Below are 22,001 nucleotides of genomic sequence, written 5' to 3'. Positions count from 1 at the left end.
GCAGAAAGTTCTATTGGACAGTGCTGGTAGACTCAAGAGACATTCATAAATACAGGTTCTTACTTTTTTTTTTTAAGATTTTATTTATTTATTTGACAGAGAGAGAGAGACAGCCAGCGAGAGAGGGAACACAAACAGGGGGAGTGGGAGAGGAAGAAGCAGGCTTCCAGTGGAGGAGCCTGATGTGGGGCTCGATCCCAGAACGCCAGGATCACACACCCTGAGCCGAAGGCAGACGCTTAACGACTGAGCCACCCAGGCGCCCCAGGTTCTTACATTTTAAAATGTTAAAAATGAAGAGATGTGCCATCCAATTCGCATGTTAGAACAAGAGATCAGTTGGAGGAGGAAGCAGGAGAAGGAAAAGGGCAAGGATGTCAACAACCTCATCATGTGGATGAAACAAGAATTCAAGGTGGATGGGTGTAATTTAAAGCAATCAAGATGCCAAGAGAGGAATGACAATATTGACACAACCATAACAGGAAGGGGGAGGGGGAGAGGTGTAAGATGGTGAAGCGAGCTAAAGCTCCATCTATGACAGTAGGGAGTCAAATAATCTCTAAGATCAATAAATCAAGAAATAGCAATGTAAGAACAGTACCTGGAACTATGATGATAAAAACAAAATTGTTTCAAGGATCCCTTCTGGGTTCAGGGATTAACGGTGGAAAGGGGCAGGACAGAGAACTGTTGTTTCTTAAAAAATTATTATTATGAGTGTCTGTACTATTTAATTTTTTTTTAAGATTTTATTTATTTATTCAACAGAGATAGAGACAGCCAGCGAGAGAGGGAACACAAGCAGGGGGAGTGGGAGAGGAAGAAGCAGGCTCATAGCAGAGGAGCCTGATGTGGGGCTCGATCCCCTAACGCCGGGATCACGCCCTGAGCTGAGAGCAGACGCTTAACCGCTGTGCTACCCAGGTGCCCCTGTACTATTTAATTTTTAACCCTATATATATTTCTTTCATAAAAAATTACTGAAAAAAAGAACAAAACGAATGGTAGAATTTTCAACACTTGAGTGGAGAAAGGCATTTTGCAGGAGGAATGTGTCTCCTCTAGAGTAACTTCTTCAAGGTTTTTGGTTGACCAGGAACATGATTCTGAGATATGTCCTCTACAAAGGCAAAAGCAAAACCTAGCAAACCCCACCCCCCATTCCATAATCTGGATGCTCTAAGTGCATCTTGGGAAGATGAATACATTGTTAGTGCCAACTGAGGGACTGACTGCCTGGGGGAGACAGAATGTACCAGTGGGTGGATGTACTGGGACTCTGTGTGCGGGTGAGCAGTTGAGCAAACCTCAGTGGCTCCTGCTTGGGGCCAAGTGACGATTACAGTAAAAGCCCCTTATAACACTTTTAGAGGACTGCAGAGAAACACAACCCTTGAAGTATACCTGCAATCATAGAGAGCATAATGGATTCCCCAGCTCTGTCACCCAGGGGCTGAAACGTCTCCTTTGCTGGCCGAAGATCAAGGGTGTTTCTGGCCAATTACGAAGTGCAGTACCCACATAAGCACCACGTAAATGCTACATAGAGAACATACGTCATGAGGCCATCTTCTCTTCCTTTCCTTTTTCAAAGGGCTGGAGTTTATAAATGCTGTTTTTGCAGATGTGGGAACTGTGACACCAAAAATGTTTTATCGGAGGCTCACCAGGTGGCCATGGCTCAGAAAAATGATCGACTGGCTTTCCAAATCTGGTGCACATTTGAAAGAAAAGACTTAAACACTGAAATGTTTAAAAATAAGGTTTCCCTCAGTTGCTTATAAATAGAACCAGTGTTGGAAAAAATTTCAGATAATAAAATGTGAATACTGGAGTCCAAGTCTGGACTCTCCTGCCATCTCAAATACTGGCTGTGTGAGTTTGGGAAAAACCATTGTTCAGTTTTCTCATAGACCACATAGAAATGTCAAATATCTGATATATATAGTCATATACAAAACCATGGACACATTCACCAATGCCTGAATGCCCAACTGACACCATCTATGTGATGCTTCTAACAACCTGTCCTCTCATTTTACAACTGAAGGTACTGTGGCTCAGAGTGGTTAAATCGCTCTCCTCAGGGAACACAGCTAAGAGCTAGGATTTGAACCCAAGTGGGTCTAACTTCCAAGGATCTGCTACTATATTACACTGCTCTAACCTTATTCACAAGATAATTTCCCAAAGTCTGAAGATCAAATCCAGATGATGACTATGGAGATACTTATGATGATATTCACCTATTACCACGAATGAGACCTCGTATATAACTATCGTGTAACCATGATGCATATTCTGAAATGACCTCTGAGGACGGCTGTAGAGCTTCTGAGGGGCTGGGGGAAGGTGGGAGAAAGCGTAGGCTTTCCTGGAAAGTGTCCTTACGCAAGAACAGGAAAACCTCGAGTTAGAGGGTTGCTGGTTGATTGCACGGCTTCTGTGCATGTTCATAAATATTGATTGTGATTAAACTATTATCATAGTAATGAGGGTAATAATGCCTCCTACAGCCCATCCCACCACACTACTCGAAGTCCCTACCTTTCATTAAACAAAGAGCTGCTGGCACTGCTGGGGAGCTGGGCAGGAGGCAGGGAAATGATCTCTATTAAGCAAAAGCTTCTGTTCCGGGCACTGATTAGGAGCCATAGCCTCATTAACGACAATTGTTCGTCTCTCCTGTTGCTCAGGGTACTGTGCTCCGAGACTGGGTCCAGGAAGTGTATGTTCTCATCTCTCTTCCCCCCTGGGGCTTCCGAACAGATGCCCGATTGAAGGAGACATGTTTTTCCTTCCAGTTTCCCTCATTTCTGTCCCAATCCTTCATTCCCAGCGAGGATTTCTGCAAGGCTCCAAGGCTCCTTCAAACCTACCCTTTTAACGATGACTTAACAATGGCTGCATGCTTATTATTTGCCTGGCATAAGGCTAAGCGCTTTACAAGTAATTAACCCTCACAATGGAGGGCATGATGATTATTAACATCGATGGATGAGGAAACTGAGCTCAGAGAGGTTTAACAACTTCCTCAAAGACGCACAGCTGGCAGCAGTGTGTAGCTTCCTCAGAGACACAAAGCTGGGGTCAACATGGGTGTATCAGACTCCAGGGTTTGACCTCTTCACGATGCTGTACTGCTTTTCCGTCTGTCTCTTTACATGGCATACTCTCATTTTAGGAGAAACTTGGAAGTACAACCTGAAAAGCTTTAGTTTTATAAATTCTCCAAGCAGGTACAAAGGCGTATTTTTATTCCAGCATGAGTGCAGGCCTCTGCCCATCTCTGGCATTTTTGGGTTTTGCTCTGCCTTCGGAACACCTCTCAACACTGAGAAGCCCAACAAAACAAAAGTTGAAGAGGGCGAGCACCAGGTCTTTCTCGTGTCTCTCTGGCTTCCGCAAGGCTTTGGTGCTAAGCAAAGGAGGGCCCTGCTGTCATGACTGAATAGTCCTCTTTCTGCACGAGGGGATCACCTGTTAGCCCGTTGCCCTCCCCTTGTCCCCCAGCTGCCTCAGCCTGAACTCGAAGGTGCAGATTGTTTGTGTCACCACTGCCAGTGATAGTTTGTCCAGCAGAGTCAGTCTAGGTCTGGTGCACATGGAGAATTTTTTCCTCTTCTTTTTCCTCATCTCAGGTAAAGAATGGGGACAACAAAAAAATGGACAAGGGACAAGGTCTGGGTTCTGTGTCTAATATGTCTAGATGTTGAAGTCATTTTCATTCTCTGGTCTCAGTTTACACAACTGTAAAATGGGGCAGTGAGAAGGCATCACAACCTCCCAAACTTCCAGGCATCAATCCCACCTTCCTGACTTCAGCTATGGCCCAGGTGCTGTACTATACTTACTTCTAGACTTCACATTCTTCTTTAAATTGCCTCACTTTTTCAATACTTAATTATAAAAAGAAAATGTATATCACTGCCCTAAATGGAAAATCAATATCAAGATACAATCAAGAGGAGAAGGAAGTAAGAGTAAAAGTACACACAATATAAATAAAAATAACATCATTACATTCTAGGTAGACATAATTGCCTGCAGAGGGTGCTGAGCCCAAGACGTGCTCCCTCTTTCTCTCTTTGTTACACATGAAGATTTGCAATTTTAGAGAAGTATGCGAGATGGATAAGCACTCAGTGGAAACTTACCCCTTGATATAAAGATAAAGATGAAAATGAAATTAAAAAGGGGACCGTTCTTTCACAGTGGAACTGGTGTTATTTAATGCAGCATTTTTGTGACATCTAACATCATCTCAGGTACCACGTGGTACATCTCCGGTGCCTGGAAAACACTCAGGGATATGTAGAAAGGAAGAAGGAGGAGGAGAAAGAGGAAGAAGAGGGAGGGAGGAACCACCCTGTCTGGCAGCACGTGCCAATTCTGTGGTGCAAACAATTGCACCATGGTCCATTTCAAGCTGCCAGTGGGACATCACGAAATGCAGAGATGGGAAGAGATGTGGAGAAGTGGCGCTCACCAGGAGGGAGAAACTGAGCAGACACAGCACATCACTGCAAACACTGGACCAGAAAACCTCAAAAGTTCCTTCGGTTGTATGCACTCTAGATAGTAACTTCCAGACAACGAGAGCTAAGATCTTAAAAAAAAACAAAAAAAACAAACCAACTTTCTATTTTTACAACATCTAGTTTAGTAATCTATATATAGCAGTCATGGAAAACATGGTGGCAGATCAAGTAATTGGTCCTACTACTCAGGACTCAGGGACTATAAGCACAGTAAGAACCATAATAATAACATCAGCTAACAAGTGTCAGATGCTTACCTCATTCTAGGTACCTAACAGTTCTCATTTAATTCTAACAACATCACGGAATAGAGGTCTTATGATTGGGCCCATTGTATAGGTCAGTAAACTAAGGTCAGAGCTTAATTAACCTGTCCAGGATTATACTCCAGTAAGCGGCAGAACCGGACAAACAAGTAACTTAGGTGTATGTTGAAATAATCCTGATTCAACCTAAAATAAGCATGGGGAATGGGTTATTCAATTCTAGTTAACTGAATATTTTGATTAATAGGTATTCTAGAAACTGTGTAGGAATGAAAAATTCTGGAAGAATGAAAACACTAACGGGACACCTGGGTGGCTCAGTCGGTTAAGCATCTGACTCTTGATCTCAGCTTGGGTCTTGATCTCAGGGTTGTGAGCTCAAGACCTGTGTTGGGCTCCACCCTGGGTATGGAGCCTACTTAAAAGAAATAAGAAATAAAATAAAATAAAATAAAATAAAATAAAATAAAACACTAAACGCTAAAATACATTAAACTTAATGGAAAACATCTCTGATGAGTCAGAATTTTGAGTACAAGGATGTGCCGAAATGGAGCTGTAGAGAGTTTTGGTTGATCTTGTGATGAATAGTGACTTCGGTTGCTGAGAAGAAATGATTACTATACTAAAGACCGACAAGGTGAGAGAATAGTTAAAAGTGCTAGGATCATTTAAACCTTCTTACAGGTTGAAGTTGAAGGTAAGGCTAAGGGCTATTTATTGGGCATCCACGGCATGCCAGGTGTCCTGCCCGGTGACTGCACACTGTAGTTGCAGTCGTCTTGTCAGCTCTCTGAAAGAGGCACCAGCACCCCCACTCAACAGATGAAGAGACTGAGGCTCACAAATGGTCACTAACTCACCCACATTTCTGTTAGTCTGGGCTTCACAATCATATCTCTCCCTCCAACTTTCTGGTGATAAGCTTCCCACTATATGTGGTTCAGAGGTCAGGGCGGCATTTCTAACTTTTAATTTCAGAGCAATTATTTTGTGTTTGAAGCCCCATCTGTATTCATTAGGTATTTCTTTCATAACTGACATTCCTAAGACCTAGTCACTCAGCACCTCAGTCTGGAGAAAATACTGTGTCTGTCTTATGTTTGTTTGTTTTCTAAAGAACATTAAGGGAAATGGTTAACTCTGGATGCTTCTTTTCTTCTGAAAAGCATCTGCAGGGCTGCTTCGGACAGCAGGTATGTTAATTGTCAACTACGTTTTCAAGGCATGAACTGGAAATGAGGATGATGTCCTACTAGGTGATAAAATTATCTGTCATAAACCCCAAAGTGGATGTCAAGTTCTGAACCGTTGGGGAAGGGCTGATGAAAGAAGTCAGTCGAAGGCATGGCAGATCAGTGCTTTACAGTTCTTGAACGTTTCAGAGCACAGTGGCTTTTTTTGGGTCAATGTGAACAAACTACATTAGACAGAATAAGTCTTGCCTTCCAATGGTGGCTCAAAGCTTCAAAATCAGACTACAAAGCCAACATTTCTGGTAACAGTAGTCAGTCTCTCTGTGACCTCTCTTAGCTTCTCCAGCTGAATCAATTTTGGATAATGTCCATTGTAAGCCCTTAGATCCCATCACCACAGGCAAGTTCCTTCATTATCAGGCTCAAGACCAGCTGTTCCTTTACTCCATGCCTGTCCTTCTCCTCCTTTTAGTCTGGCCTTTCGCCGAGTCACAGTGGACTTCCAGTTCCCAGAATGTACTAGACCTTCCCTTTCTCCTCTGTGTCTTTGTACCCTGTACTCTTCCTTCTCTTCTTTGCTATCCATTAGATCTCAGCTCAAATGTCATTTCCTTCATGGCCTCCCAGAGGAGGTTGGGTACCTTCAGGCTATTGTCCCATTGCATCAGCTACTTCTCCCTCTCTCTGGGAAACTGCCACATGTGTAAATTACTTGTTGAGAATATATCTGCCTCATGAGAATATATACTAAGAGGCATTATCCCTCTTCCTCATTGCTACGCTCCCAGTGCCTAGCATCAAGTAAGTGCTCAACAAACATGTGGAATGAAGGAATAGTATGAAACTGAAGATTATGTGGAAAGCACAGAAGCAACGAGGGATTGTGAATGTCTTCTATTCCTTTGGTTTTATTGCAAAACAGTTGGTGGGTAAATTACTTACAAAATATTATTGCTGGTAAGATGTGAAAAAAATAGAGGACTCTTCCTTAGAAATAGTATCAGTAAGTGGATGGTTCCTGGAAGAGTTGCTAATTGATTTCATTTATGAGTTTCTCTGCTTCTATGGAGAATAACATTCTGGAGACGATAAAGGAGTAAATCTAAGGTGGAGTCTTAGAACTCGTATGACTTTGGACAAATAACTTCTCTCATCTGTAAAATGAAGATAATAATCGTGTCTATTGCATAGGGTGATTGGGAGGATCAACGAGGAAATGCATGTGAATCATTTAGCACAGCATTTGATGCATAGTAAATGTTCAGTAAAGGTCAGCAATTACCACCATGGTTGGTGCTTCTGTCCAAGGTAGGCACCTCCACTCTGAAGGAAGCCAACTGACTTGAATCACATGGATTCAGCATCTGATAATCTGCTGATGTTACCCTCTGAGGGTAGAGTAAGACCTCTCTGTCTATACCGCCATCACCAAACCACACTATAAAAAGCCATCTCTTCCACGCTGGGCATTCCCTGTAGCCAAAGCAAAAATAGGACGTCATCAGAGATCACACTAATAATTATGAACCCTCACCCCACTCTAAAATTTGAACTGCTTCCTGACCACAATGTTCTGGGGACAGAAGTGAATTCCTTTGATCCAGTTCCGGCTTTTGACCAAAGTGGCAGTCTTGTTCTTTGGCATGACATCAAGAGCTCTGCACAAAAGCAGTCTATGCTGCTGGTTGATCTGCACTTAACACCAGCCCTGGTCTTAGATTCTAGCAGGAAGAAGCATTTTCTACTTTGTTTCATTTCTAAGTGGCAAAACAATTAAAATGCTAGCAAATGGAAAGAAAGGGTAAATGTGGGTGATTTGAGACCTAGGAGATTGGACATATGGTGGGGTTTGGGCCCCTGACAGTTCTGAATGAGGCTTTATCCCGCCTGTCCTAAGTGGCTTCCATTTCCATCGTGACCATCTCAAATGGACTGGCTTGATGGGGGAATCTTGAGTGAATTCTAGGGGCCTTGAGAGGATTTGAGGTAATTATTCTGTCTATAAGGGGAGTGGGTGTGGGCCCCTCCTACATTGTCACTCCTCCTTGGAGGCCCCAGAGTTTATGGGAGAGAGTACGCTGGTCAAGCTGGAGGGCTTAACCTCTCTGAGCCTCAGTCTGATCTCCTGCACAAGAGCGTTGCTGGAATGGCAGTGTTCAGAGGATGCAATAAGAAACATGTATTTAAAGCGCTTAGCCCTGTGCCAGGCACATAGCAAGTGCCTAAAGAACAGGAGCACTTGCTCCTGTCGCTATTTTAGACTTCTGAATTCATCTAATAAAACCATCGTCATATTACGCCACAGGGAGTGAAAAGCCAAGTGTGGTCCTGAGTTCCAGGTCACAGAGCTCCCGGGTGAGGGGCAGGGCTGGAACCCCATCCCAGGTCTCCCCACTCCTGGGCTGTCTTTGTGCTGTACGCCCCTGGTTCTCAGGACTCATTCGGCTCAGCGGAGCTCTTCAAGACCTCACCGTTTGGGGGCCTTCCACATTGCCCCCTTCAATCAAGTCTCCACCCCCAACATGTGCTCAGTCTCTAAATCCTGTCCATGTTCCTTCCAAAATATCCTGCAGAAATGCCTCCTACTTTCCTGCCTCCTCGTCATTGTAATTGCTGTTCTGTATAGAAGAGATTCCCCTCTTTTCAGCCACGGCTGACCCCTCTTAGTTTCAGCCCATGTCTTCTCCTCAGAGACCTTCTGTGACCATCCTTGCTGAAGCAATGCTACCTCCATCTCCTTTCTCTCTCTCTCCCTTTCTTTCTAGTTTGTGGCCTGTATAGCACTCCCCCCTCCTTTAATTTTCTTTCCTTTTTTATTGTCTGTCTCTTTACCAAAATGTAAGCTCCAAAAGAACGGAGAACGTGTCTTCCACTCATTGCTGTGTTCCCAGCAACTAGCACAATGCATGACACATAGGTGCCTGGTAAATATGTTGGGTGAATGAATGAACGAGTGAATGAATGAATGAGTGGATTCCAGAACTAGCATATTTATTAACACGTGGATAGGACCAAGGAAAGGATTTTAATATGTTTGGAGAGAGACCCAGGTACCTGCTTTGTCCCCCTTCCTGGCCTCCTAAAAGAACACTGTGAGGCTACCCACCAGACAAGGACCCTTCCAGGCAGGCAACCCACACAAAAGCACATCTTGCAGTCAGGGGAAATGGGAGGATAGTTGCTAATCGCGACTTCCAACTGGGCTGATCTTTCCAAAGTTCGAAAGGCGCCTGCCTCCAGAAATCCCAGGCTGCTCCTGCTGCTGAGGCTGGGGAGGGAGGAGAGGAGGGGTGCGCCTGGACGCCTCTCGGGCTGGCACGAAGAAGCCACATCTCCTCCTCCCTCCTCCCCCCAGCTCCTCTCCAAGAGAGGAAGCAATGCAGATGGAGACGAGAAATAAATATTCCTGCCTGCTCCGTGCCACTGCAGACGTTTTCCAAAATGTCTGGCTTGGACCATGAAATCAAGCCCACCCAGGAAAGGAGGCGCTCAGCGGGAGAAAGAGGGGGAAAGGGTGGCATATTTGTCGATACTTGTCAGCTTTCTGGGGGGCACAGCACATGGCTCATACTTGGCAGCCCTGCTGAGGTGGGGACGTGGTAAGTGCACAGTAATACTTGAAGAATTGAATCAGAAATGGGAGCAGAGTTAAGGAAATCCTGCCAGGATGTCGGCACCATCTCTCTGCCTTTGTCCAGGGTCCTGGGACTCACAGCTGGCTCTCTCTTCACTGATTTCCAGGCTCTTTCCACAATGCCTGCTGCCCCTGCTCAAACCTCTGCCCTCCCCTCCACTCCACTCTGGTGTAATTAATACAACTGGGCTGCAGGAAGTTTCAAAGGCCCATTGAAATTTGGGCAGGAGCTCAGAATCCACGTGCGGAGATAGATATTCCTGCCACCTCTAAGCACAGCTCGCGTTCTCCAACGCTGGAATACCAGCAGGAGATGAGAACAGAGGCTGCAAATGATAAGTGGGTGCTTTTGGCCATGGGATGGCCAAGTGTGTGGGAGAAGTGTCACTAAGGAAGGGAAGTTACAGGCCCAGCAACAGGCACTGAAGTGTTCTGCAGTTACGGGGACTTCACTAGGCATGCTGTGAGGCTGCAAAATGTCTCAGAAAAGAGATGAGAGCATGAGAATTTCAGCTTGAAAACTCCTGCCTAGGCTATGTGAGGTCTTCTTTGTTTCTCACCCTCCTGTGAGAATCCCCCTGGTGTGGTGTCCTCATACTGCTGCCACAGGACCACCTTCCACTAGTTCTACTGGGAAGTCAGTCATGAGGGTGGGGCCCCGGGGGGGACTGAATTCTGCTCTATAAAAAGCAGAGGGGCTTTCCTGGTTTGCACTCATTCAAGTCCAGTGCAGTAAAAACACTTGCTCAAAATGAAGACTCAAAGAAAGTGATATCTTTTGTGGGTGTCAGGGGAATGTTTTCCAGAAATGTTGTAGTTAATTCTGCCTCTTTTCACCATTTCCATGACTTCACTGAGGAATGAAAGATTATCTAATATTTCCCACTCAATGTGCCCTGAATCCTTCTTTATGAATCTTCCCCACTCATCTGCCCATCTGCCTTCCAGTGCTAGGCAACTGCCGGCTGAATCCCACTCTCTCCAGGAAGTTGTTCGATGGTGGGGGGAAGCTGACAGAAGACCTGGCTTCCTATCTCCACTCTGCCCATTGCTGTGTGACCTTAGACAAAGTACTTCCCCTCTGGGGGCCTTGGTTTCTTTGTTTGTCAAAGGCGTGGCTGGATAGGTATCCTTTCAGCTGGGACGCATGACGGGTGGTTCTACAGAGAGCTATAGGGTAGATCTCCTACTGTCACCATCGTCTACCCCACCCCACCTCTACCACTAAATTCCAGGGACTGGGGCTATCACACCCATGGGGTTGGGCTCATTCCTCATATCTGGAAGTTTAGAGCTGCATATTAAAACAAGCTGGATATGTGGGTACACGGATGCTATCTAGATTTGTTTTAAATGTTTTCTGTCTACATTTCCCCTAATTTCCAGAAAATCTAACGCATGGGAAATACCCAAAAAAGGCATATTTAAGGAGAACTTGTGTGCATGTGTGTTTGTGCTATATAATAATCATGTTAGTTATCTTTCATTAATGATAGCCACCATTTATTGAGGCCTGCTTCTTGCGAGGACTATGCTATGCTCTTTCTCTTACATTATAATCTTCACAACAGCTCATCATAGAAGACATTATCCACTCCTCACTCCCATACATCACAGTAGTCGACCACCATTAACACACGTATGCACAAACCCAAACCAAAATTACACCATAGCACCCCTCTCCAAAGCCAAAACCAAACCGAAACAAAGCTGAGGCTCAGAGACGTTGAGACAGCTACTGAAGATCACAAAGCTGATCAATATTGGCAATGGGATTTGAACCTGGTTCTGCTAGATTCCAAAGATGATGATGCACTATCCCCTACCCTGTGCTGGACCTTGTCTTGGCATTCAGTGCCTTTCTAGGAGATTCTTCATACATTAAGGCTGTTTTAAAGACCCAGAGATAATAGGACTTAAATTGATTGCCTTTCCTATGGCACTGTCAGAGGAAAACTGGTCTCAGAGCCAGCAAAAACACTGCTATCAGAAATGGCAGGAAAACATGCAGCTGTCATAGCCACCAAGCACAAGAAGGGTGGGAGAACCAGGCCCCCAAAGCAGCTCAATCCCAGTGACCATCTCCATTGGTCATTTACCTACAGAGAATTAGGCTGGCTTCTGCCCACAACCAAACTCACTTCTATGCCTGTACCCAATTCTGGCAAAGAATTAGAGCCCCTCACAATTTGTACAGACTCCATCATCTGCTCCAGAGGTTGTAAACTCCAGTGTTCCCAAGCCCAGGCAGGTACATGAATGAGCAAAATAGCCAGGAGGACACTACAGGAAACTGGCAAACACATGTCTGGTCAATGGGGACCACCGTGACTCCACTCCAGCAGATGGCTGCTATGCAATTATATAGGCCCAGAGCTGCTAACTGTCCCCTTTATAAAGAAAGCCTGGAATATGGACATCCCTGCAAATTTTCTCAGTTTTTAAATGTAGGCAACTAATCCAGTTAAGAAAAGTGTACCTGACACAGTGAGGTCCAAATAAAACATATTTAAAAGCTCTGTCTGACCTGAAGGTCTCTATTTGCAACCTTTAAAATTAATTTTCCTCATTTACAGATGGGGAAATGGTAGCCCGGAAACATGAAGTGATTTGTCTGAGATAGCTAACATGGGCTCAGGCCAGCAACTCTCTTTTGGATACATACATATAGAGACATATGTGTGTGTGTGTGTACATACATATACATACATACATATTGTATATTCACAAGTGAAATAGAAATGATTTTGGATTACCTGCTGTTGTGAAATGTCCTGCTAATTCTCCTAATGTTATTATACATTGGCAGTTGACCTTAATTAACATACTTATACAAACCCAAACCAAAGTGACACATTGGCACTCCGCCCCTAAACCCAAACCCAAACTCAAACTAAAACAAAAACCAGGCAAGAAAGAAGCTCTTTACTTACGGTAAATGACAAAAAAGAAGAAAACAAAGTCCCTTCGTCATATCTGGATAATTTTGCCAGTACTCCTTCCAAGATAGTAACGAACTAGTAAAACAGCAAAAAAGAAGAATTATTATTTCAGACTCTAATTGTTCACATTAAGGCACAACATTTCCCAATCACACAGAGACTAGCAATGACCTCGCTCAGTTTTGCATTCTATTATTTGATTCCCGCTTTTGGGGAAAGGAATAGATTGCTTTCACATAGAAATATTTGACTTATCCGGCTTTCTCTTCATTATTATGTGATTGCAAATACAGAGTGTTACAGAAGTACAAAGTGACAAAATATTATTGAGTTGCATACAGCATGCGATAATATTAAACGCACTTTTCAAAATCCAAAACTGTGCAAAGCAGTTTTTACGTTACATATTAGCACTACATTTAATCCAATCTATTTTTATTTGTATTTTATCAGTAATTTGGGGGAAACAGAAGTTTAGCACTGGCAAATATAAATGTCTTCCCATTCAGCATTACTTAGTTAAAATTCTATAATTCATGAGGGTGACTGAAATAGCTTTATCTGACTTTTATGTTTTATTATGACTCTCACTGCATGTGAAACGAGGGGAAAGGGGGTTTTCAGGATGGCAGAATTCCTTATTACCATTTAACTTTCTGTTTCTAAAATCTAACTTTGTCAGTGCTGAAAAACAAAACAAACATTTTCCACATAACCTAGTGCAACGTCTGGGGACAATTTCTTATTAAGTTAACACATGCCACTTCATCCATTCATCTTCGCACGGCTTGCAATCACCAGAAAAAATCATTCCGAGCTGAGCTTGGGTGATGTACAATCTTGTTTCCTGAGAGATACAAGTATCCAGCTCAACTTTTTAACGTGTTACATTTTAATGGAAATGCAGATATAACAAAGTGATGTTCACAATGAAACATTTCACCTGAAGCTGAAGGTTACCTTTGCAACCAAGAGTGTTATCATTTCTTTAACAGTCTCTTCAATTAGTTCATCTATTTTTGAATGGTATTGATGCTAAAGAACACAGAAAGACAAATATTAGCATTTGGGGAGGTGATGGCATTGCATCCGTCAGTAATTTTTAGACAACACAATTTATAAATAAAGCCTGGCCCGCAGACCCAGTTTATTTCCATACTCCCAGAAGCAGCTATAAGATTCTGACTCCAGGTCTTTGATGAAGAGAGATCTGAGGTTCTTAAAAAAATTACCAGCCACGTGATTCCTCACCCAGGGTTTTTGATGGCTTTGATATGTGTAGATACATACACACGATTACAAATAGCACGCATGGATGGCTTCATGGCCTAGTGGTGTGTGGATCTGGAACTTACAAAACAAGATATCACAATAATTTAATATAGGGGATGAAGAAGTTCTCTTTGGAAAACTGCTGGGGGATGTGGCTCAGAATTTGACTAAGACATGGTGACTGATTTTGCAAAAACTGTTCTGAAACCCTCTGATACTTTGGGTTCATGCCCCAGAGCCCACTAGTTCTATCTCTAGATGTTCACTGAGTGCAGTGCCAAAGTGTCATTTTCTGAACCCTTGTGGCAGCCGCTCATTTTCTCTATTCATGGAAAAGCAGACCCAGGTTTAGAGCCTCCACTAAGACTCCTTTTAAGTTTTTCAATTTCTCTAATGGCCACTGTCGATTAAATTTAAATAGTAATGTGAAAACAAACCCCCACACAAACAAAAATCTGCTGTAAATGCCAGGAAAAGAGGAAAAGCAATTTCAACAGAAAATACTGTATGCCAGTTCCTTGACATTTATTAGATCATTTCAGTATCCATTTGAATTATTCCGTATTCCTTAATAAAAAATAACAATGCAAAACATTGCTATTTGGAAAGGAAAATGCACTTACCCACTCTTTAGCAAACTTTCAGAAGGATGATTAATTAGGAATAGAAAAAAAAAAAGGAACAGTGCAAATAAAAATTAGGACAAAAGGACATATGAGAAAATGAAAATTAAACAAACCATTCAAAAAGCTATGAAAACATGCAGAAATAATAAGCCATGGGAATGTGGTTTGATATTCTGATAACTGGCAATCAGAATTAGTGAAAGTAAGCGAAGGGATGTGAATTAAGTTATTCAGTAAAAGTCACAGGGGAATTTCATCTGTAATTGTTAAGACCTGGATAAAGTCCCAGTGCAAATTTGGGAAGTCATGTCACCTAAGAAAATATATAGTTCAGTTTCCTCATCTGTAAAAAAACAGATAATACTACTAACCACTCAGGACCAATGGGTAGGGTGGAAAGGGAAGCCAGTACAAACACTAATTTTGGAAAGAGAATGAGCAAACCCCCTTTTAAAGATATTTAGCAGGTCTGTTCTTCTATTATTATTATCATTATCACATTATTATTATTATTATTATTATTATTATTATTATTATTTAAAAGCCATTTCCTGGTGGTCCTGTTCTCAGACTCACAGATCCACTGTGAGGATTAGGTGAGGATCAGATGTGAAAACATCTTGTCAACTATAATTGCAATTCAAATACTATTTGTTCAAGCTCATACAGCAGAAGCTAATGGTAAGGAGATACGGTCTTAATTTTCAGTCCTCCCATTTTAGTTCCCTTTCAGTTGATTAGAGGAAAAACAATAAACCAAATGGTCCATGTTGTGTAGTCCTGATGAATCAGAACCCACTTCGGCTCTACTGCTAGCTTCACGAAGGGATTTACTAGTAAGTGGCATAAACCTGAAGCTAAATGCAAAAACTATCTGCAGAATTCTGTGCTAGAAACACAAAGAAAGATGTCAGAGCAAAAGAATTCAGGAATATTGACAGGGCTCCAAATTCATTTTTAGGTCTTGAGATAAGATCCAGTATCACATGCTTACTTTCCTCCTCATGTGACTGCCTCGCTCTGCTTGATTTTCTTTGGATTACTATAAATGATTCACATTTATTAAATTAATTATGAGATTCAACTAACTCAGAAAAGCAAGTTGTAGGCAAAATAATACAATCTGAAATATTAAACGAGGGGCTTCTAACCAAGCAAAGAACATCACTGAGAATAGAAACATTCTCTTGAAAAACTTGGCTGAAATGGCAAGCAGCGCCAAGAGCGGTTTTTTTCCACGCACCAGGAAAGATACAGGCTCTTGGTCTGAGGTGTTAGTAATGTTGAAATCTTGAAAATCAAATAAGCTTTCTCTTCACAAGTGGGGGGAACCTCAAACCTTTTCATTCTGGAAGGAGTCCAAACGGAAGGATATGGAGATGTGGTGGGTTAATGGGAACCTCTTCCTGCCTTCCATTTTTCCATGCCAAACTTGGTCCTGACCTCTCCACAGAGAGTCCCACTGTCTCTCCTTTTCACTCTATGGAAATATGATGATCTCCACTCCTGTTTGCATTTCTTTTTTTCTGTCATGAAAAAGTTGTTTTGATCTGATTATTCTGCCTCTTACTTCCCGAGGAAATTTGAACATGTCAATCTCTGTTGGTCTATTTCCTCATCTACTTAGTGGGGCTAAGAATGACCCGGGAATACAGGAATCATATTCACCTAACACAGTAGTGAAACAATGCATGGAAATATGTTTTAGAAACTGAGAAGTGCTATATAGCAGTATTACTATTACTATCATTAATTGGTTAGCACAGTGGTTCCATGTGTGTTTCTTTACATTTCTCTACACTCAAGTAAAATCTATGTATAATCCATTGTAGTTAAATTATAATCTGAATTAAGTAAAGCCTACTTGGGGAAAGATAGTACAGCAGGGTAACATGTACTCTGCTTATCATGCATTAAAGCAGTATACATGAAAGCAGTCCCCATTTCTATACGAGGAAGTACAAAATGTACGAATTTCTTTTACCAGTGTCTCCTGAGACTCATTTGATCAACTAGCTTTTCCGGGGCAATAGTGAGCACTCCACCTTCGTTCTGCTCTTTCTGGGGAGATTATCTGTTCCATGCACAGGTGAAACTCCATGAAGGGGTATAAACACTACAGGGGCATTTTTTTAGGTACCATCCCCACAATAAGATAATCTTGTCACAAAGTCGCCTGCAGTCAGATAGACTATCCAATTCCATCCGCATCTCAATATGGGTACAAAGAGGGATCCTTCCTATTTTTGCATTTTCCAGTTCCCTCTCTGGGAGTCACTGGATTGGCTTGACCCTAATCATAATAATAATAACAATAATATCCATAAATTACATTCTGGGGCACTAGATCATGATCATAGCAAGGGAACTGCTAATCTTCACTGGTATGGAAAGTTTGGGGAGTTCACTTCTGCTTCTGATGAGCTAAGCTGCTGCAAATTCACAATCACTTTGTAAAAATCATTCCGCTTGACTTCCTGTACTGCACATTTTGCCTTGTCATGGAACAGATTGTGTGTATGTTGTCTTTCTGTTAAGACCATCTGACCTTGGAAATGAGATGAAAACACACTAGACCAAGTGCGAAACTATTTAATACACAATTTCCTCTCTATTGGTGCTTTGCAAATTTTAATGAAAAAAATAAATATTTAAGATGGAAAAGTATGGTTAACAAATGCTTCAACAGCTGCCTTTAGATGGGACTCTACCCTGGTGATGAAACTGAGGAAGTGATCTTAAGATGGCAGAATATTATATCACCTGGCCAGTCACTAGTCTAAAACACTTTGAGGGAGTTCGAATCCAGGTGGAAGCAGGTACTACAACTAGATCTACATGTGAGCTTAGTATCTAATACTCACAAATGAAAACTACACAAAAACATTGAACTGCTACCTATTCTCCCAATTTCCAGTCATCCTTGACCAATTTCATTTTTACAATTCAGTTGACTTTGGAGATGAATATCCCCATTCTGCAAAATGAGAAAAATTAAGGAGAGACCATTTGCATGAGACTTCCCATTGAAGTTCTACTCAAGGTCATAGCCAGCAAGGTCCCTCAAAGGAAGTATATATTTACAGAAAATGATGTCTGGCTTCATTCTGACTCTGACTATTCTCAGTCACTTGGTCTTGTAAGGTCAACAGAGGCCTCTATTCCCATGAGCTGGTCACATCAGGTGTCTCTGATTCAATTATACTAAGGAGAAATGGCATAGTAGGTCTCTCTAGCGTGGCTTGAGAAACTGGCAGTCTTAGGAAAAGAGCCACAGACTAGAATACAGTATTGGATGAGGAGGGGTGTGGGGGCTCAGGAAAAATGGGAAATATTTACCAGGTTTAGTCATTGTTTTAACTAAAAAAAGAAGAATATTGAATTATTTGGAAGGAATACATGAAGTGTATTCTACTTTATCAAATAGAACAATGCCCAGAAAGAAGTAGGCATTGCTGCTTAGCCTCAAAAATGGCATATCCAAGACAACGTTCTAATCCAACATCCAGAAATGAGGGAGCTTTTATCCTCAGTTTCAACATGCTCCATGTCTCTCAAAGGTTGTGTGTTACATGCTGTATCTCTCAGGTGACAAATGATGACAGTAAGGTTGTAAGAGTAAGGGACTTGCTCAAGGTCACAGGGTTTGGCAGTCAAGGTATAGGCTCCATAAGATGTACTTATGTTCTTAAGCCAGTAGACAACCTGTTCTTCCAGAAAACCATAACCCCAAGTTTAAGCCAAGATCATTCTACTGTAGCACAGAAGTGATAAGTGGTAAAGATAAGAGCAGGATCCCCTTGTGACAAAATCAACTTGCTATTTTTCTTCATAGATCTCCAGCTAGGGGCTACAGTCTGGCCTAACAAGGTCCACAGGTCAACATGAAATGCAAAATTGTGGGAAAGTATTTTTTCCCCTGGGCATTGGTTCCTTAAATTTCATCAAATTTTCAGTGGAGTCTGTGATAGTAACCCTTGCCACCCAACTCCCACTACTCTCCCCAAACCCCAGTTCAAAAAGAAAGAAGTTAAGATCAGAATGACTTGGCTTCTTTGGAAGGATTGCTTAGCATCTGACTAGGGATGTGGGAATTCTTTTAATATGGCCACAATTGAGTCAGTCTGAAGAGGGACTGTAAGAGCTGCTTAGGGGAAAGGAGGCCAGTCCCCGTGCAACAAGTCTTCTTCATCCTAGAATGCTGTCAGCCTTGTGAAACTCAGTTGAAAAGAACATCTTGGGAAGCTCCAAGGGGAAAGAGATAAACTGGACTCCATCAAACTTAAAAAAAAAAAAAAAACGATTGTGTTTTAAGGAATCTACCAAGAAAGTGAAAAAGACAACTGGCAGAATGGGATAAAATACTTGCAAGTCATATATATGATAATGGTCTAGTATCCAGAATACATATCGAACTCTTTCAGCTAAATAATAAAAAGACAATTTAATTTTTTAAATGACCAAAGGATTTAAATAGACATTTCTTCAAAGAAGATTTACAAATGGTCAACAAACACATAAAAAGATGGCCAACATCACTGCAAACCAAATCACGGTGAGATATACTGTACACACACGAGGGAGGCTATAAGAAAACAGATAATAAGAAGTATTGGCTAAGTTGTAGTTCAGCAGTTCCTCAAAAAGTTAAACATAGGGTGACCATATGACCTAGCAAGAGTTGAAAACATAGGCCCACATGAAAACATAGGTCCATATGAACATGAATGCTCATGGCAGTATTACTTGGAGTAGCTACAAAGTGGAAACAACTCAAATGTCTATCAACTGATGAATTGATAAATAAGATGTGGTAGAGCCATATAATAAAATACTACTCAGTATAAAAAGGAACAAAGTGCTGATACATGTGACAACATGAATCTTGAAAACATGATGTCATATGAAAGAAACCAGTCACAAAAGGTCACATAAGATTTCATTTATATGAAATGTTCCGAATAGGCAAGTCCTTAGAGACAGAAAGTAGGGTGGTGGCTGCCCAAGGCTGGGGAGGGAGGGTTCGGGAATTATTATTCATAGGTCAGGTTTCTTTTTAGGGTGGTGGAAGAGTCTTGCAATTGATTGTGGTGATGGTTGCACAGCTTTGTGAATATACTAAAAACTACTGAATTTTAAAAGGGTGCATTTTATGGCATGTGAATGACATCTCAATTTTTTAAAAAAGAGCTCAAGGGGAGAAAAATTCAGGAGGGATAGAATTTTGGAAAGTCTGAATTCAAAAGGATCTTAATGAACATTAGAGATCACCAAAAGCAGGGTTTTTCAAGTGGGCTCTGTGAAGCCCAAGAGACTTCAGGTGGACAGCAAAGAAATGCAGAGGTGGAAAGGAACATGGTAGCTTGAGGACGGGGCCCCTCTTCCTTGACTCCCTGCCCTTCACTGTATCCAGAGCAGCTCTCATTTTATTTATTTCACATGCTGGCCTTCTTGGTAAGGTTTGAAGAACTGATACTGCAGGTCAAAATAGCCTGAATTAAGTTAGACTAGTGCTATCATTTTACAGATGAGAAAACTAAGGCCCAGCTCATTTCCAGCACAGCCGGGGTAAGAACCCTGGTGGCTGAACACCACACCTGAGCCTCTCTCAAGGGGCTGTCCTTCAGGTGTGAGTCCTAATCTTAATTCCTTTTTGGATACTGAGGCTCCACGCCAATGATTCTCAAACTGTGGTCTCCAGACCACATCGGCATCAGCATCACTGGGGAATTGGTTAGAAATGCAAATTCTTGGAACACACCCCGGACCTTTCGGAAACCTTTGGGGTGAGACCCAACAATCTTGGTTTTGAGAAGCTCTCTAGATGAGTCTGATGCTCACTGAAATCTTGAGAACCACTGCTCTAGGTCACTCACATGCAGCACATGGAGCCGTGAAAGAGAACCGAGGGCCCCCTGCATCTGCCCCTAGTGCCCAGAACATGACCCCTGAGCAAATGTCCCTCCAAAGAAAGTCAGTCAGGAGCAAACACTAATAGGGGTGGCTGAGGAAGCTGATTAGTGGGGAAAGAAGGTTGGAGATGATGTTGCCAGGAAGAGAATACCACCAACCCACATTTAAAAATGGAAGGTGCCGATAAGAGAAAATAAATAACGAATAAGGAGCAAATATAATTTAGTAAGAATTCTGAGCATGTAAGGCTGGTATCGAAAGATCTGATTTAGGAGCAATTTATGCCAATTGGCAACAACACGAGAGTTGCCAGAAATGTTTCTGAATTAATTCTAAATTGGTATATGAATATCTAGCTGGCTTGAGGCCATCGGAGAAAAATGATCATGATAGTCTTTAATCAAGCCCGAGTTGCTGCTTCTTTCTCCTTTACATTTTAAATACCACTTTGGAATTGGAAACTTAGCAAAGGACTAACCTTTTGGTCAGGGAAGATTCAAAATCAACTCAATCTAAGGAAACTGGGAAGTCTGTGATTTCTTAAAAATTCAGAACCTGCTGGCTGGGGATGGGGTAGCAGGGTGATACATTATATATCCTGGAGGTTGCTTGATGCAAGAAAGAGAGCCCTCCTACGGTCCAGATGTTCAAAGTGATAAAATGCACTTCAAATGTGAAAATGACTTGCCCTCTGGCATACAGATCCATGTGAGATACCAGCCTAATAAATAAGGTCATTGCACGTTTTTTGACTTGAAGGAACTTTACGGCCACCCCAATTCCAGCCAAGAATCACTTTCAATTGACTGGCATTCTCATTAAGACATGCCTTAGAAATTTACTTAACAAACAAATATCAAACATTCATCTGTAGCTTAATCCACAAATGTTAGAAGGATATTTCTGAAACTAGCAGACTAGTGTAGATGGAAGAAATTTGTGAAGTTTTCTTTTACATGATCAATGGAGGGGGGAAAATCTGTATTTTTTTTTTTTTTTTTTTTTACCTCTTGGCCCATTTCCATGCTGCAAAGTTTTGTTGATTGAGCTTTGGCATCAACCATAACATTAAACATGGTGCATATTGACTGTGGGACTCGAAAATCTGTTGATCGACTGGTTTTTTGCAGCTTAACTTCAAATGCAATCCTGGTTCTATTAAAACAAAGTAGGAAAAGACCAATTCAGCATTCATGGCAGCAGGTGGAGGAGACATTTTCTGAGAGGTCAGTGAAAAAGAAAATTGAAGGCTGTAATCAGTTTCAATCGACAATGACTTCACATGTGTTCTTTTAAAAATGACTTTCCCAACTAAGGAAGGCCTATTCACGGAGACAGCCACGGACACCCTCCCTTTCTCGGCAGTACACGGAACACCTGTAGCTCAGCGTATTTCTGTCTATAGTTTACATGCTATGGAGATCCCTAATTGCAGGAGAATGAATGAATTAACAAAAACCCAATTATAGCATTATAGCATACGTAAGTTCTCTCACATTGGCAACTGCCTACCTTGAATCACTTCATTAAAAAAACAAAAAACAAAAAAGCAGCTTCTAATCTTCAAAATCTCATGGTGGGGAAAAATCTTAAATGACATTTATTGTT

General features: G+C 41.9%; 1 protein-coding gene across 2 annotated transcripts in view; it reads right to left on the bottom strand.

Annotated features, from left to right (window-relative positions):
- Positions 1-22,001, bottom strand: part of CADPS (calcium dependent secretion activator) — a 355,693-nt gene that overhangs the window by 55,644 nt on the left and 278,048 nt on the right. For both annotated transcript variants that reach the window (XM_040628597.1, XM_040628596.1), the window contains 3 exons: positions 21,401-21,548; positions 13,543-13,617; positions 12,574-12,657 (listed from right to left, as the gene is read on the bottom strand). In XM_040628597.1, the coding sequence (XP_040484531.1) occupies positions 12,574-12,657; positions 13,543-13,617; positions 21,401-21,548 (307 nt within the window). The remainder of the gene's footprint in view (positions 1-12,573; positions 12,658-13,542; positions 13,618-21,400; positions 21,549-22,001) is intronic.

Source organism: Ursus maritimus, unplaced genomic scaffold, assembly GCF_017311325.1.
Source record: "Ursus maritimus isolate PB19 unplaced genomic scaffold, ASM1731132v1 scaffold_14, whole genome shotgun sequence".
NCBI classification, from domain to species: Eukaryota; Metazoa; Chordata; class Mammalia; order Carnivora; family Ursidae; genus Ursus; species Ursus maritimus.
Note: the sequence above shows the minus strand (reverse complement) of the source record. Positions and strands in the feature narration are given on the sequence as shown.